Source organism: Prionailurus viverrinus, chromosome C1 (assembly GCF_022837055.1).
Source record: "Prionailurus viverrinus isolate Anna chromosome C1, UM_Priviv_1.0, whole genome shotgun sequence".
Classification (NCBI taxonomy): domain Eukaryota; kingdom Metazoa; phylum Chordata; class Mammalia; order Carnivora; family Felidae; genus Prionailurus; species Prionailurus viverrinus.
Window position 1 is genome coordinate 47654237 of NC_062568.1, and position 17092 is coordinate 47671328.

At 42.5% G+C, this 17092-nt stretch overlaps 1 protein-coding gene across 2 annotated transcripts in view; it reads right to left on the bottom strand.

Annotated features, from left to right (window-relative positions):
- ITGA4 (integrin subunit alpha 4) overlaps positions 1-14233 on the bottom strand; it is a 95695-nt gene extending 81462 nt beyond the window's left edge. The window contains exons 1-2 of one of the 2 annotated variants that reach the window (XM_047869539.1): positions 13395-14219; positions 12910-13031 (exon numbers count right to left, since the gene is read on the bottom strand). In XM_047869539.1, coding sequence (XP_047725495.1) covers positions 12910-13031; positions 13395-13600 — 328 coding nt within the window. In that variant the 5' untranslated portion in view covers positions 13601-14219. Of the gene's footprint in view, positions 1-12909; positions 13032-13394 lie in introns of both variants that reach the window. The other variant, XM_047869540.1, reaches the window with a different exon arrangement.
- Positions 14234-17092: the final 2859 nt, after the last annotated feature.

The window sequence follows — 17092 nt, forward strand, 5'->3', positions numbered from 1 at the left end:
CCTACAAAATTTTCACCAAACTCTCAGGGATTTAAGCTTTGGAGAGGTCTTCTTCCTTCACTACTCTGTCTCTCCTTTGAAATATTAACTCCCTTAAGTATTTTTTTTTCAACGTTTTTTATTTATTTTTGGGACAGAGAGAGACAGAGCATGAACGGGGGAGGGGCAGAGAGAGAGGGAGACACAGAATCGGAAACAGGCTCCAGGCTCTGAGCCATCAGCCCAGAGCCTGACGCGGGGCTCGAACTCACGGACCGCGAGATCGTGACCTGGCTGAAGTCGGACGCTTAACCGACTGCGCCACCCAGGCGCCCCTTCCTTAAGTATTAAGACAGTAACAGATGGTCTGAAGGGAAACCACATTTACAGGTTTGAAGAGCTTTACAATGTGTGCTCTGGGAATAGGACGATTGAAGGCTGAGAATCAGCTGGGGCCTCCAGGAGATGCCTATCTCAGAGGGTTTCTGTGAGGATTTGGGGGAGTAAATGAGATATTCAGGAAGTGCTTGCGTCAGAGCCTAGCAGAGGAAGCACGCAAATGATAGTTGACGTTGACATTATTATTACTTTAAGGATTAAGCTAACCATGTTTAAGCTGCATGTATGTCCTTTCATATATCCTCCTCCATAAAATATTTATGGCACATCGCGGTCAGGCCTTATCATTCACATTTCACTCATTTAATTTTCACGGGAGCAGCAGAGGACTACGTTATCAATCCCATTTTACAGATGAGCAAATTGAATCTTAAAGAAGGAAGGTAACTTCCTTGAATCCATGGGGCTGATTAATGAAAAAGATTAGAATACAAAAGTCAAAAACTTGTCAGAAATCGAAGACCTCTGTTATTTCACACTACTCTATGGTGTATACAAATATTTCAGAGGTGTGAATTAACTGAGATCAATTTCACTTTCTAAATCTTTTGTTTCAGCTTCAAATGTGTAAAATACCACAAACCTGCCCATACAGTGTTGAGTCAACTGTCCAGTGCTCAAGAAAAATGTCACTGACTTAGTCCCTATCTCATCCCGCCCTTTTCCTCAATTTGGATCAGTTCTCAGTATGTTGGCATTTCCACTGAAGAAGGCCCAAGGGGAAAGATCAGACCCCAAGTTCTTCTTTCTATAACTTGTTGAGAACTTGGGTGAAATACTTTGTGAGTGAGAGAGCCTGGGACTTTTGCATGCAATGACATGTTTGGTTTATCTGCCTGCGTCACACTGCTGTGGCTTCCCCGTTAGGGGAAGCACTCAGTCTGACATTCTCCATACTACAACAACATACACATTTATCTGACCTTTCCAAAATGTGATGTTAATTTTAAGTTTCAGAAAAATATTGAAAGCCCTTCCCCCACCAATTACTTTTTTTTTTAAGTTGAAGTTCTTTTCCATTGAAAGATGAGTCCTGTATTTTTCAAATTTTTCTTAAATAATCCTGAAGAATGGATGAACATTGTTCTCTTCTCTGTTGTATTAAGAGTCATTTCTTCAGCATATCTTTATTTGTAGAAGCAATAGTTATCGAGTAAAATTAATCACATAATTCTTTCCTCTACCTAAATTCATTATATCAGAAAAACATATGGGATTAAACTGAAAAATTCAATTCAAATATGAAGAGTATAAAATATACCATTGGAGGGTTATGAGGATTATATAAAATTTACTCTTAACAGATACAAGACTGCCTGGTACCTAGTAAGTGTTCATTAAATGGGAAATGCTTCTGTTCCCCAACATCCCCCCACATTACATTGATTTGGACTTCACCAGCAGAGGGCGCTCACAGTGCTGTGAGATTTGATCAGCGGCCTTCTGCTCCTTAAGCCAAGTGGCCCCTTTTAGTTTTTCTTATCAAATTATAATTACTATTAAATCCATTATTTTTACTATATTAAACTATGTACTTTTCCCACACACCAAATAAGATGTGGCGATGATGCTTCTAAAAGATAACAGTGATGTTTATGAATTCAGTAGCAATAACAATAATTTTGAGTCATGAAAAGGAAAATATCCAGGTTTTAGAGATGATATGGGACGTGAGAGTACTGAACTTCCAAGACCATTTCCTCCAGCTTGTCTGGAGTCAAGATATAAAAATAAGCAAACAAGAGGCGAGATATCAAAATAAACACCAAAATTAGAAACCAGTCTCAAAGTATTTTCTTTCAGGGAAAACACGTATTTACACGCCATATTCTCAGGCTTCCTGGTCCATATCTGACAATGACTGATCATCACACTCAGTTTAGGTGAGACAGGGCTGATATAACCATAGGGCTGAAAAAGCCTGCTATTTGTGTCTTCTGTTTCATTTTATTTAATAGCCCTTTTTTACTTTATAATTTTATTTATTTTACTTTATTGTATTCAGAAAGAGGTGGATGTCCCCAAGCAGAAGAGCCAAGTTTTAGGGTTGCAATTTTATAAATCTGGGTTGATCCTGAGTCATCACTAGACCTCAAAGTTCTAGAAAACCAGGTCACTTACGAGCTTAATTCTAGGTTCGGGTTCTCCTCCAGGGACTTGAGGCCCAAACTTCTTCAAATTCCTACAGAAAACCTAAACAAGTTTTATTTTTATTTTTTACTAACTACAGCAGAAAAGTGTACCACAACTGATACATTTGGTGAGCATAATTTAAAGAGGCACTGTTGTCTTACAACAACAACTAATATTTATAAAATGCTTCCTATATACCCAAGCACACTTGTAATCCATGCAAACATATATGAACTCATTTAATTTTCATTATAGCCTTATGAGCAGATATTGTTATTGTCATAATCCAAATTTTACAGAGGGAGAAACTGAAACAAAGGGAGATTAAGCATCTTGCTCAAAGTGGGAAAGGAAGGATTCAAGTCCATGCTGTCAACCGCCACCCTGTACTACCCTTCAATGATTGCTATTAGTACTTTTCCCTGTGAAGCAGGGAAAGAATCCAAATATTGACGTTATTAATAAACCTATACTAATTCACTGTCTATAATAACCTACTATTATAACACTAATTTCCAATATTAGGAAATAAGGAAAGAAAATTCTCTATTTCCATGGTTTGCAATTCATCTCTTGGACTTAGGGGTTCATCTGAAAGACTATCACTAATACACGGATACCATTTTGAGTGTCTTTGAAACAAGAGCAATACAAAAGTGTAAAATAGAAAACAAAAACAAAAACAAAACCTCCAGGAAAACCTGCCCTCACTCAATGGTAGGTGGTCAATATCGAATCACTGTGCTTGGTTTTGGAATTTACACGGTAGGACGGAGGAGGTCCGGAGGATGCAAGGTCTGAAGTACATGAAAGAAAAGTCAGTCAGGAACTCCATGGCATCATCCAGTAGAGGGTCAGACTGAGATGAGGAGTTAGGGATGTCAGAAGACATGTCTCTGTCCAAGGTTTAAAGGATGGGATAAGATGTTACAGAGACAACGGTTTGTAGGCAAAGTGATGTGCTCAAGAATAGTAGAAAGCTTTCACAAGAAACCAAGAATAGTATCAGGTGAGGTAGACCTAGAATGATTTCACAAATGTAGGGTATACACTGAAAGAATCTATATAGGGTGTAATGTTAAAAGGGCACCTCTAATCCATTTCACACAATATTTCCCATAAAAGAGATTCAACAACTAAGTCTGCATGCTTACTCTTTCTGAATGTATTTATTGTGAATTATAGTATTTCAAATAATTTACAAGAAAAAGATTCCTCCCCCCCCCCCAATTCTTGGGGGTTAACAGAACAGACATCAGATATCAGAACAAACACACTGCATCACTGACCACCTGTAAGTCCACTTCCATGGTCCCTTTTGATGCTTCCAGCTATCTTAAAAAAAAAAAAAAGCCCTGTTTTTAAAGATGGTCAGTTCCAAGCTCCCTATCTCAGGAGTGCCCATTATTGTTTAGATTTCCTGGTATGAGCAGGCAGAATCTCTGGAAACCAAGGCTGGCCCAGACCTCCTGGGATGATGCTCACGTGTGCAGCAGAGGAATCACCCAAATCTGAGAAATGTATCCATCCATTTCACATTTATTGAGCTTTTACTACACTCTCGTCAAAACTGGTCAGAACTGGCTCAACTACTCAGGTATCTGCTCTTCCAGGAACCCTTCTCTCATCACCCAAACAATTTCCTCTCCCCACTGTGTCTCCATCATCACGTTTATTGCATATTCTCATAATTAATGATCTAACGTTTACCTGTCTCTCATCATTTAAACTGAATTCTTTGCGAGCTTCAAAGTCTTACTCAACTTTGTATTCCCAGTACCTGGCATAAGTAACCAATAAAATGTGTTTAATCAATGAAGGAAGAAACCAGATAAAAAAAGTTGTTGACACCTGCTACCAATATTTTCTCGCTCCTCACTTCTCAACTCTCTGTAGTCTGGCTTCACCACTAAAATTGGTCTGACCAAAAGGTTATTCATGAACAGTTTCTCTCTATATTCAATGAAATCTCTTAAGTTCTTACCTTGCTTGACCTCTTGGCAACTTTCGATACTGCCAACCACTCATCTCTTCTCAAGATCTCTCACCTTTTGACTTCCATAATGCCATACTGACCAGATTTCCTTGCTACCTCTTTGGCTCTTCCTTCTTAGTCATTTTCTCAGGCTCCTCTTTTCTTCTCCAGTTGTTCGAAACCATGCATGAATACTGGTGTCATCTGGGGACCTTTGGAAACCCTAATGCCCTACTAAGGATTCTGCATTCAATTCCATTTTGTAGAGGGTGGGGGTGGAAGAGTGGTTTCTACACCACCAACAAGCAATTTTCTGTCACTAGCTGGGTCAATTCACTAGCTACAACTCAACTCAATTCTAACACTATCTATCCAGAGATTGCACCCAATCCCACAGGTTAAGGACTTAGTCCTACAAGACTGCCCCTCTCCCAATACACATACACATACACATACACATACACACACAGACACTTCAGGGGCCAATTGAAAGTCTAGGTTGTCAGCTATACTTCTGGCCACCTGGTTCTCAGAGGTTCCAAATTCTCCATCCCTGGGTTTGATTGATTTGCTAGAGCACCTCACAGAATTCAGAAAGGCATTTTACTTACTAGATTACTAATTTATTATAAAAGGATATAACTCAGGAACAACCAAATGCATAGGGCAAGGCATGAGGAAAGTACTTTCTCTAAGTACTCCACTCTGTTCACTAGCCCAGAAGCTCTCCCAACCCTGTCGTTTTGGGCTTTTATGGCCGCTTCCTTACACAGACATATCTGATTAAATCATTGGCCATTTGTGATTGATTCAACCTCCAACCCCACTCCACATCCTGAAGATTAGGGGGTAGAACAGAAAGTTCCAACCCTCCAATCATATGTTTGGCTCTACTGGCAACCAGCCCCCATCCTTAGGTAGGGTCCAAAAGCCACCTCATTAACAAAAGACACCTTTGTAACTTTCTTAGAAAATTTCAAGACTTTTAGGAGCTCTGTGCCAAAAACAGGGAATAAAAGCAAATATATTATTCTTACTATAAATCACAATGTCACACCTATCTAGACCCACCTGCAAAGATTTTTATTTATTTAGGATGAGAACTGGTACTCTTAAAGCTCTGCAGGAGAATCCAAGTTTCAGCTAGAGTTGAGCAGCACTGCTCAAGCCACTTGTCAAACTGTAGGAATCCTCTGGATCTATCCTGGACCCTCTGATCTATTCATCCTAGAATTTCCAAGTTAAACTCATTAACTCCCATGGTTTTGATTACCATCTCTATGTCAGTTGCAGTGAACTCTGAATTGCCAGTACAGACCTCTCCTGCCCAGCAGACCCATACATCCAACTGACTACTAGATATTTACTCCTATGTCTTCTGTGGCCAACACCATCATCCATCCAACAGCCCAGGTCGGAACCTTGGGTAACACCTTTGGAAACCTCCTTTTTCATCTCTCTCATTTAATAATTACCAAGTCCTATTGAGTCTGTCTCTTAAATAACAGTAGAATATCTATTTTGCTCCATTCTTGTTGCCAGTGCCTTAGTACAAGCACTTCTCATAGGTAGCCTAAATTATAACAAAATCCTTCTACAACTGTCTTACTACCTTCAGCCTTGACTCATTTACTCCAAAGCATTCACTATTCTGCAACCAGAAGTATCTGTCTAAAACACAAATCTGATTAGGTCAGTCCCCAGGTTCAATTACCAGTGGGTAATTCATACTCCTTAAAGACAGCTCACAAAGTTGTATTAAAAATAATCTCCAACCTACCATCCACTTCATACTCCACAGTCCAGTCGTACGCGTATTTCTTGCATTTCAAAGATGCCATGCTCTCAAAGACTTCAGGTCTTCATACACACCGTTGGCTCTGTCTGGCACCCTTTCCCGTAAACCTCTTCCTCTAGCCAACCCCCGAGTTTTACTCAGTTCTCCAGTTGAACATCAATTGCTCAGGAAGCCATCACCTTATTTTCTAATTAGATTAGATGTTCTCACCCTACTTTCCTATAAGAACCTGAGCTAGAAACTGTAAACCCCCCTGGGGGCAAGGACCGTGTTTCTTTCTTACATCCAAATTCTAGCCCTTTTGCAGTCCTCAGTAAATGACTGAAAGAATAAACAACCCACGTGTACAATGGATTGCCATATCTGGCCCTAGAACTGTTGCTAAGGGGAGATATTCTTAATCATTAGGAATATTAGTGGGTGACCAAGTAAACTCAAGGCAAAAAGCAAAATGCATTTAGAAAACCTCACCTCTCAAATTCAATGGCAAGCATTCTTTAAAGACGAAGTTTGGGAAATTTCTAGAAATCAGGGAACTTACGTTTCTTAACATGATAGTTTATTAATGAAGCTCTCTGTCTTGATTTTCTGCATGATTAGAACCTATGTTCAGGGAGAAGTTTTCAAAATGACCAGTCTGTATCAGCTTCATAAGCTACAATTTAAAGAGTTTGCAAATAAAAAAGAAAAGTTATCAAGAACATTATTTGAAGTTGCAACATTATTTGAAGTGTGAGGTTTGTTTGCCCTTCAATGTTAAGCTAATAATTCCTACAAATCAGGCAGAAGTGAGAATGAGGTAATCATTAGTTTAATGGCACAATGCTAATTAAATTCACCTCTTCCAAACAGGTTATTTAAAATGAGCCAGGAGGCTGACTAGGGTGATAAAATTCTAGAAAGAAATCTGAAGGGGAATAATGATGACTAACTTGCGATGGATCACTGTTCTTTCCAGTAAAGAAAAGAGAGGCACAAGCAAGAACCGTAAAGGTCTAGTAACTATACAGCACTTGTCTGGGAAAGAAAAGTGAAAGTCCTATTCATTTACACACAGACGCTGGGGAAGCACCTGCTACAAAGTTGGTGTTTTCTCATGCAGGGAATTTATAATTCTCTGGGGCAGTGCTGTCCAAAAGAAATTACTATATAAGCCATATGTGAAGTGTTCAATCCTATAGTAGCCACATTAATTTTTTTTAACATTTATTTATTTTTGAGCGACAGAGAGAGGCAGAGCATGAGCAGGGGAGGGGGAGAGAGAGAGAGAGATACAGAATTTGAAGCAGGCTCCAGGCTCCAAGTTGTTTGTTAGCAGAGAGCCGGATGCAGGACTCAAACTCACCAAACTGCAGGACTATGACCTGAGCTGAAGTCGGACACTCAACCGACTGAGCCGCCCAGGGGCCCCTATGGTAGCCACATTAAAAAGTAAAATAAACAAAATTAATTTAAAAAATCTCCTTTATGGGTCGCCTGGGTGACTCAGTCAGGTAAATATCCTACTTCAGCTCAGGTCATGATCTTGTGGTTTGTGGGTTTGAGTCCCACATCAGGCTCTGTGCTGACAACTCAGAGCCTGGAGCCTGCTTCAGATTCTGTGTCTCCCTCTCTCTCTGGCCCTCCCCCACTTGCGCTCTGTCACACTCTCTCTCAAAAATAAACATTAAAAAAAATAAATAAAAATAAAAATATACCTCATTTCACACACCCAAAATATTCTCATTTACATATGTAATCAATATTAATATATTTATTTGGACATATAATTAATATCTAAAAAATTAATGAGTTATTTTAATTCTTTTTTTTTATACTAAGTCTTTGAAATCCAATATTACAGCACCTCTCGCTGCAAACTAGCTACATTTCATATGCTCAACAGCCACATGTGGCTACTGGCTACCATATCAGGCAGTGTAACCGTGTAACTTTAGACTTTTATTACCCAGATAAGTGTGTGTGTGTGTATGTATGGTGTGTGTGTGTGTGTGTGTGTGTGTGTGTGTGTGTGAGTGTAGCAAGCATATAATGCTATTAGTGGTGACTCCAAAGTAATAAAAGACCTAAAATATCTTCTGAATAACCAAATAAAAACAATCTGTTTAGTATAATTTTAAATCATTTATGTATTTTATTATTTTCTAATGCTTTGAATATTGGTAATCCATGGACAGTCTATGATTACATACAGTTCTGGAGTCATCTGTGATCACAGTTTCTTTTAAAAAAGCCTCAACAGGGGTGCCTGGATGGCTCAGTCGGTTAAGCGGCCGACTTCGGCTCAGGTCATGATCTCGTGGTCTGTGAGTTCGAGCCCCGCGTCGGGCTCTGTGCTGACAGCTCAGAGCCTGGAGCCTGTTTCTGATTCTGTGTCTCCCCCTCTCTCTGCCCCTTCCCTGCTCATGCTCTGTCTCTCAAAAATAAATAAATGTAATAAAAAACTTGTTTAATAAAAAAATAAAAATAAAAATAAATTAAAAATTAAAAAAGCCTGAACAAGAAGTGCCTGGGTGGCTCAGTCAGTTAAGTGTCTGACTCTTGATTTCAGCTCAGGTCATGATCTCATGGTAGTCAAATTGAGCCCTGAATGGGGCTCCACACTGAGCGTGGAGCCTGCTTGGGTCTCTCTCTCTCGCCCTCTCTCTCTCTGACCTTCCCCTACACACACTCTCTCTCAAAATAACTAAGTAAACATTTTTTAAAAAGCCTCAGCAAAGACACAGAACATCTGAGTGGAAAAGCAACTGGACATGTGAAGTCACTATGGCCTCCTCAGACACAAAGTGTTCATGAACATATCTGGGCTCAGGCCTTCCTGATGGGGACACCACCTTCCTTTGGCTGGCAGAGGGAAGGAGGGAAGAAGTGAGAGGAGAGACACTTCTTAGGCAGGCAGGGAGGTGGAGGAAGCCTTTTTGCACGCAGGATGCAAAGTGCCTCTTCTACAATGAATTCACTTCACTGAAAGGCGTATCTTACTCTCAACACCTTACACCCTGGACGTTTTAGACCAACGGGCATCTGCTGCTCACTTCTGATTATGGCCACAGTGAATACACCATAGTGTGTGACAACATCATCCAGGGGTGGAGGCATGTAATGGGAAGGTATTGATCTCCTCTTTCAAGGGAGGAGTCCATCTGATTCAAGCTTTGATCTGAAATTCTGAAACCTAAACACCAGTCCAAGTGAATAGTATTGAAATTACTAGGAGATGGGCACCGTTTTAAGAGACCTGCCAACTTCATTTCCTTGATAGTAAGTGAATCCATTCCAAGTGAAAGAAAACACCTTACTGACATGGCAACCATAGCTCAATATTTAATTGTAAGATTTTGTTGGTTGAGTCAACAAGAAAATATTTCTCACCATGTTTCATCTCAACTGTTACCTCTTACTTTATGCATGTAACTTTTTTCTTTGTTTATTAATTACCTATTTATCACCCTCAACCTGACTATAACAGATAACATACAGATAGAGATTTAAGTAGAAAATAGAGACTAAAGGAAATAAATTAATGCTTTTTAAATATCTGTTCTATGTCAGGTATTGAGCTAAGCATTTTCTATACATTATAGTGACCCACATTTGAGACAGGAAAACTGAGGCAATCCTCATAATCTACAGAATTAGAATACTGTGTGTGTCCATAGTTACATAAATTTTTCTTAAAACTTCTTCACAGAAAATATTACATAGTTCACAAACCTGAAAATCCTTAAATGTCTTTCATGACCAATTTATTGTTTTCAGTGCTTCTCTGCTAGACTTCATCCCCAATCCCTTATTTTACAGCTTCAAGTGACTTGAGTTTGTTCTGAATAGAAACACGATTTCCTTATTTAAGGAACAGAAGGTATATTGTTTAAAATGTTATAGGAGAGGGGCGCCTGGGTGGTGCAGTCGGTTAAGCGTCCGACTTCAGCCAGGTCACGATCTCGCGGTCCGTGAGTTCGAGCCCCACGTCGGGCTCTGGGCTGGTGGCTCAGAGCCTGGAGCCTGTTTCCGATTCTGTGTCTCCCTCTCTCTCTGCCCTTCCCCCGTTCATGCTCTGTCTCTCTCTGTCTCAAAAATAAATAAACGTTGAAAAAAAAAATTAAAAAAAAATGTTATAGGAGAGGCAACTTCAGTCAATTCTTTTACAAATATGCCAAGCTATTACCAAGGCTATAAGTGTTTCAACCAATGGATTGACTGAAAATCTTGTCTTCCTTTTTTCTGTTTATCTCCATCAATATCTTTTTGTATTGACTGAAAATGTGAAAGTTAAAAATGTCATTTGGTGGGGCACCTGGGTGGCTCAGTTGGTTAAGCGTCTGACTTTGGTTCGGGTCATGATCTCACAGTTCATGAGTTCAAGCCCTGTGTCAGGCTCTGTGCTGACATCTCAGAGCCTGGAGTTTGCTTCGGATTCTGTGTCTCCCTCTCTCTCTGCCCCTCCCCTATTCTCTCTCTCTCTCCCTCTCTATCAAAAATAAATTTTAAAAAATGTCATTTGACTTATCATTTCTAATTATTCCCCTATTCATCAATCAGGTTGATGACAATCAAACTTCCACTTTGCCTTTGTTCGTTTATCCATCCAATAAATCTTCGCTTAATTCACGCTTGTTCCGTATCTACCATGGATACATTTCTCTGAGGATGTTTCTATAGTCAATCTCTATGCTCCACATGCCCCCAAATTTAGGTTTTTCTTCCATTTTGACGGGCATTTTAATCTCAAATTGTGTGCAATATTATGACGTGATCTTTCCAGTGAAACAGAGACATCTAGAAATAGATTCAGTGCCCCTCCAGATAGGAAGTAGGTACTACAAGCCAGTAGTTATGATGCCATGGATCAGGAAACCGTGACAGGACGACAGAAATGCAACTTCTCCTTGCTGAGACTTTGTCAGGATACTCTGGCAGACCAACTCTGTGTCCTCCAGTCGCTAATTCTTCATCCCACAACTGTCTCATACAATGAAAATTATGCTTTGCAGAATTATTCCAAATGGGTAGGTCTGTGAACGTGTTAGGCTTTCCTAGTCTGCCTTTTGGGGATGGAAGATAATTAATGAGAGGCTAGGGTTTATTCTACATGCTGCACACAACTGCTAGACTTTTATGGATGCTCTCTGAGTTATGGGCATACTCTCTTTGAATTCATTCTAAATGAGGGAAACCAGCTTCCCAGTTGGAGAAAAAGCAAGGACTACTCTAAAAAGAAAAAGGGATTAAAGATGCAGTAGCTTATCCCAATAGTCTATTTATGGCAAAGATAAATATGAAAAAGGTACCAGTTGTAACCTTTTATTCACCATTCACAGAGAACATATCAGTACAGCAGACAACATATTGGACTCTTCATTTAATTTTGTCTGCACTGAAGACACACACAGGAAAGGAAAGGGCTTGGGCTTTGGAACCAAGCTGACTGGACTGACCTGAGATCCCATCTTTCACTCATTAGCCGAGTAACTTTAGAAAAAATACTTGCAACCCTCTGAGTCACAGAATTTTCACGTGTAAAGTAGGAACAATGCCAACCATGACCCACTGGTGCTTTGAGGAGAAAAAAAATTAAGTAACATATACATATAGCAGTGTCTAACAGTGTTTGGAACAAGATAGGTCTAAATTAATATTAGTTCCCCTTTTTTCCTCCATGTGTCTACAAAACAAATTTGTTTTTGGCTTTGACATGTGAACTTTCTCCCCTCCCCCATGAAAACACATTTGTTTTTGCCTGTTTGTTAAATGGTTTTATTTATTTTTGAGAGCGAGAGAGACAGAGTGCAAGCAGGGGAGGGGCAGAGAGAGAAAGCAAGACACAAAATCCAAAGCAGGCTCCAGGCTCTGAGCTGTCAGCACAGGATCCCACCTGGGACTCGAACTCACGAACAGCGAGATCACGACCTGAGCTAGTCGGCCGCTTAACCCACTAGACACCCAGGTGCCTCAAAAAACACATTTGTTTTCAAGTTGTCGCATAACTAAGAAGAGACATTAAGAAATGACTTCAAATAGATGTATTCATTTAACATGAGAGTTTGGGGAGAGAAAAATTGACAATTATGTCTTAGTCCTCATTTAAATTATATTAACAATGGAGATGCCAATTTTTCCTTGTTCTCTTCTTTTACATTTCATATTCTAAATAAAACTATATCATTTTCTTTTTTAGAAAGTCCTTAAGCTAAATGTCAGGATATGGGATCAACTCCAACTGCTTTCCCTGACCTGTCCCTTAGCCTTTTCTTTAACAAGGCTGATAGGTCAAAGATGGAAATAAAATTCTTAAGTGATGGCTTAGCTGGATCCTGTCCCTAATGTGCTGAGAGACTTATTTAAAATGTGTCTTACATGAGGAGGAGAGAGGGAGAGGTGAAGAGAATGTATCATAAGGAACTTTCCTCTCCAGAGTTTTGCCAGAGTACTGCAATCATTCTCATAAGCAAAAGGGAGAAAAATGTTGGCAGAAAGAAGGCAGTCACTTTTACACTACCAAGGTTAGAATGGTTTTGAGGGAAGGGTGAAAATCACTCACTTTAAACTAGAATAGGCAACATGGAGTTTTCCACGACTTGTGCTACCCCAGGGTCACTCGCCCCTGGTCCCAGGCCCAACTCACCCAGCTGGAGCTGTTCGCACGTCAGGTCTGGATTCTCTCCGATCTTGCATCTGTAAATCGCGCCAGGATTGACCACTGAAGCGTTGGCGAGCCAGCTGGCGGTGGGCGCCCCCACTACGAGCCTAAAGCGAGAAATGTGCACGTGCACGCAGACGTGAGCCGTGCTGCCCACTGAACTCCTGGTCTCTACACGCTTGCAGCTGGCAGCGGGGCGATCCCCCCCCCCCCCCCTCCTCCGCCCACCGCCTCGCGCAACGAACCGCCACCCCGGCCCCTCAGCTCCAGAGCCTTGCGCCAGAGCGCACCCGAGGCGTGCCACCCCGAGATCGGCTCGTTTCCCGAGCAGACCCTACGAGCTGGCCGTCGCAGCGCTCCCCTTCTGGCTCCTCCAGAGGGAGGAAAGTTTGAACCCGGCAGGGAATCCCTGAGGCGCCCTTCACTCGTGGCTCCCAGGTGCCCAGAGCGCCGAGCCCCACTCCACTCACCATCGGTTCGCCCCGTGGCTGTGCAGCACCACCGAATAACCGAACAGGGTGTTGGGGGGGCCCTGGTAGAGCAGCGCGCTCTCGGTGTCCACGTTGTAGGGGCGCCCGGTCGGGACGCCCAGGCACAGCAGCAGCAGCGGCAGCAACACCGCCTCCCGGACGGCGGCCCCTCGGGGACCCGGCCAGCACCTCGCTTCCCCAGCCATGCGCTCTCGGAGGGGAACATTCAACACCAAAAGGCCGCTGTCCCAAAGTTGCGCGGGATGAGACGGTCGGCCAAGGGGAAGAGCGCCCCAAGAGAAGTGCAGCGTGTCCGGCGCCGGCGGGCGGGAGGGAAGGAGGGAGGGAGGAAGGGAGGGACAGAGGAAGGGAGGGGAAGTCGGGCCGCCGCGGGCGGAGCAATCTGAGTTGATCTGGGATGCAGCACGCCCGCCGGGCCCCACGATCCGTTTCTGCAGCCGGGAGGTGCGGGCGCTCGCGCGGTCTCGGGGCGCCCGCCGCTGGGTGGGGTCCCGGGCGTGGTGCGGAGGAACAGGACCCTGCGCCGTCTCACCCCGCGCGTGGCTGTAGGGGGCGCTAGGGGACCTCCGCTGTGTCGGACGCGCGCCGGGGCCGGGGCCTCCAAGCCCGAGGAACGCGGGATGACTTCGGGCTCCCGGGCTTTGCAAGAGTGGAGCTGGAAGGGACACGGGACTTAGCCTTTTAACCTTAGTTAAGGCCTGCTTGCGGAGCGGCGTGGCCCCAACCTGCCCCGCGCGAGCACCGCTATGAGCATAGGGTCTCCGTGGCCTGCCCAGCGTGGCCAAAAAAAAAGCCAGCCACAAACTCTGGCACCAGGACGGAGGCAGGGAACCGTCTGGATCCTTCGTGGATAGTTAAAGTCTGTCTCTGATTTGCAGGGGCGTTAGCAACCGCTAGAGAAATTAACAAGAGGGCCGCAACTAGAAACAAAAAGAACTCTCCCTGAAAGCTCCTGAGGCATATTTTGGTGACAAAGACGTTATGGCTATTCACTTCAGGACTCAGTGCCCTGCACCCTTCTATGCCCACTTCCTTCCTCCCCAAGCTTCCTCTAAAGTACCGGCTGCGTTCCTGAGGCAGACTAGTGGTGAGCTGTTCAGGGTGAATGGCACAAGGTTTATTTCAGCTGTTGCTGAGTCCAACAGGGAGGCTGGGTTAAGGAAGCAGTGACTTGCCTCACTTTAACGGATATCTCCTTCTGGTTCTTGATGCTCCTACTTTCAGGTATCCATCATTGCCACCGGACACACCTGCCATCAGGGGTCTAGACCCACCCAGTATGAGGTGAAGAGACAGATACCATAAGAAGCCCCTGAAAATGCGCTGGAGACCCACAGCACTACATACCTGAAATGGGTGATGATTTTTATCCCAGTGCGTTCCAGATGTGCCTTAAGTTTCCAGAGCAAACAGAGAGACGCCATAGATAGTTAAGCTGATATTTGCAGGAGATGCAGGTTCAGTTATTATTGCTGTATGGATTTTAAAAAAGAAAGAAAAGAGGCTCATTAAAACCAAACAAATAGCACATCTTAAGTTGTAATGGCAGACACATAATTAAAATACTTGTTCATCTTTTCAGCATATTTATTGAACAGTCACTATGCTAAGCCCACAGGATACCACCGTGAGCAAAGCAGGACAAGCCTTCAGGAAAATTTTTAGCCAAGTGCACGATAGACAAACTTTGCATGACTAGGAAAAGTTCTGAATGCCTTGGGAACACTTTAAACGATAGTTTAAGGACAGAGGAGTGAGTTAGGCTGAGCAGTTCGAGAGGAGGGAGGAGGGATGTGCCCAGAAGGCCAGATAAAGGAACATGGAGAGGAGGCCTTGGCTGGATCATTTATCTGCCCACACACAGGTGAGTACTACAGGAAGCTGACTAGGGAAGCAGGAACACATCATGAACATCCTAAGCCAGGTTAGGAATTTTTAACTCTGTGCTGGGGTGGATAGGAAGCTATTGAAGGATTTGTCTTGGGTTGCAGGTTTGCAACAAAAAGACTGAATACAGAAAAGCTCATTTGAGAGGCTCCCGCAACAGTGCATGTCAAGATGGCATTGCCCTAAACTAGGAAGGGGGATGGAGGAAAAAATAGATTCAAGAGATATCTGAGAGTTAGAACCCAATAGAACTTGGTGATAGTACTGTTAAATATGAATGTAAAGCTGAGAAGAAGTCAGAGTGTGTCCGTTTGGGATCTGGGTATGTGGTGCTAATTCATAGAGAAAAAAACAGTGGGGGAATGAAGTTATGCATGTGTGTGTGCACAGGTGAACGTGTATGACTGGCAGGTGTTGCTGAACTAAGTTTTAGACAGGTGGAGTTTGAGATGTTTGTGGAATGTTAGGATATTCTAGCCATATCCAATCCAATTATTTTTACTCTTTGGCCAACAGACAAAACAAGAGGAATAGTAACCCTCTCTCATTATTTGCAACAAAGTAAAAGGAAAAAAAAAAAGCTGTGTTAAATCTATTGTAAAAATGAAATGAAATGGCTTCCAGAAAAGTAGCTATGAGGCCCATGGTGAAGGGTCCCATTCTGTTTTTCCACTCAGGGTATATTTCTTTCTGGGTAGATCTATGTGCTGATTTCAACCCAGTCTACAACTAGCTCAGGTTGTCATCATTCTGAAATCAGCGGTCCCTCTGGTTTGCAGCCACAACATTTTCAGTTGAGGCTTGAGAAGCAGATATATCAAAAGCATTCCCACACCCTCCAGACTCCAACCATGCCACTGACCTCAACACCTACCTCTTTCTTTCCCTCCTTTACCAAACTCTTATGCAATGAAATCCACTCAACATAATTTTTTTCATCACATAATTAAGAAGAGTAGCAGTCAATAGGGCACTTAATAAGGCAAGAACTTATTTCTGTGATTATGGTTATAATTTCACCACTTTTGCAGAAAAACCACCCATAACTACTTCACACCCTATGTTAGTTAGCCCTGAGTTTCCTTCCTCCAAGGCTTACAGAACAGTTCACTTTTCTTAAGTCAGTATAAATAAAGGGTGTTTGTTTCATATTGCTTTGAAAAAGCCTGAAGATACTGCTATGTCTCTAATCAATGCTTTTGTAGGCAAGTGTGAGAATCATGTGGGGGGAGGTGCACGGGTGGGGAGAAGAGGAGGACTTTTCAAAATGACTTATGCCTACACTTCACCTTCAACTAAACTTAAATGTGCACTCATTCAGTTAATATGTATCATTTGATCAATAGATTTCAAGTGCCCACTGTGTGCCAGGAGCCTCAGCAAGGACTCAAAAGTTGAAATAGCAGGTGATCTCTATCCTTGGTAAGAAGTCCTCCCCAGGAGAGAGGACTCTAATAAAGGCTCACCAGCTTCTCAGAATAAACATTCCTCTTTCTTCAAAACCTCTCTTCTTGGAATACTACCTTTTTGAGATTTTTTTCCCCTTTTCTATCCAGCCACTATGAGTGTCCTTTGCTGGCTCTTTTCTCTACACCACACGTGTTGTAAAGCCCCGGGGCTCCTTCTTAGCCCTCTTTCCTTCTCTTTCTCCTCTTTAGGAGATCTAACCCATTTCCTGCATCTTTCAGTACCAGCTACGTAATATTATTAAATACCACCATGAATCCCCAATTCACGTCTCCACGTTTCTCTTGAGAGCTCCAGGTTCATAGGGTTTATGAACATATGTT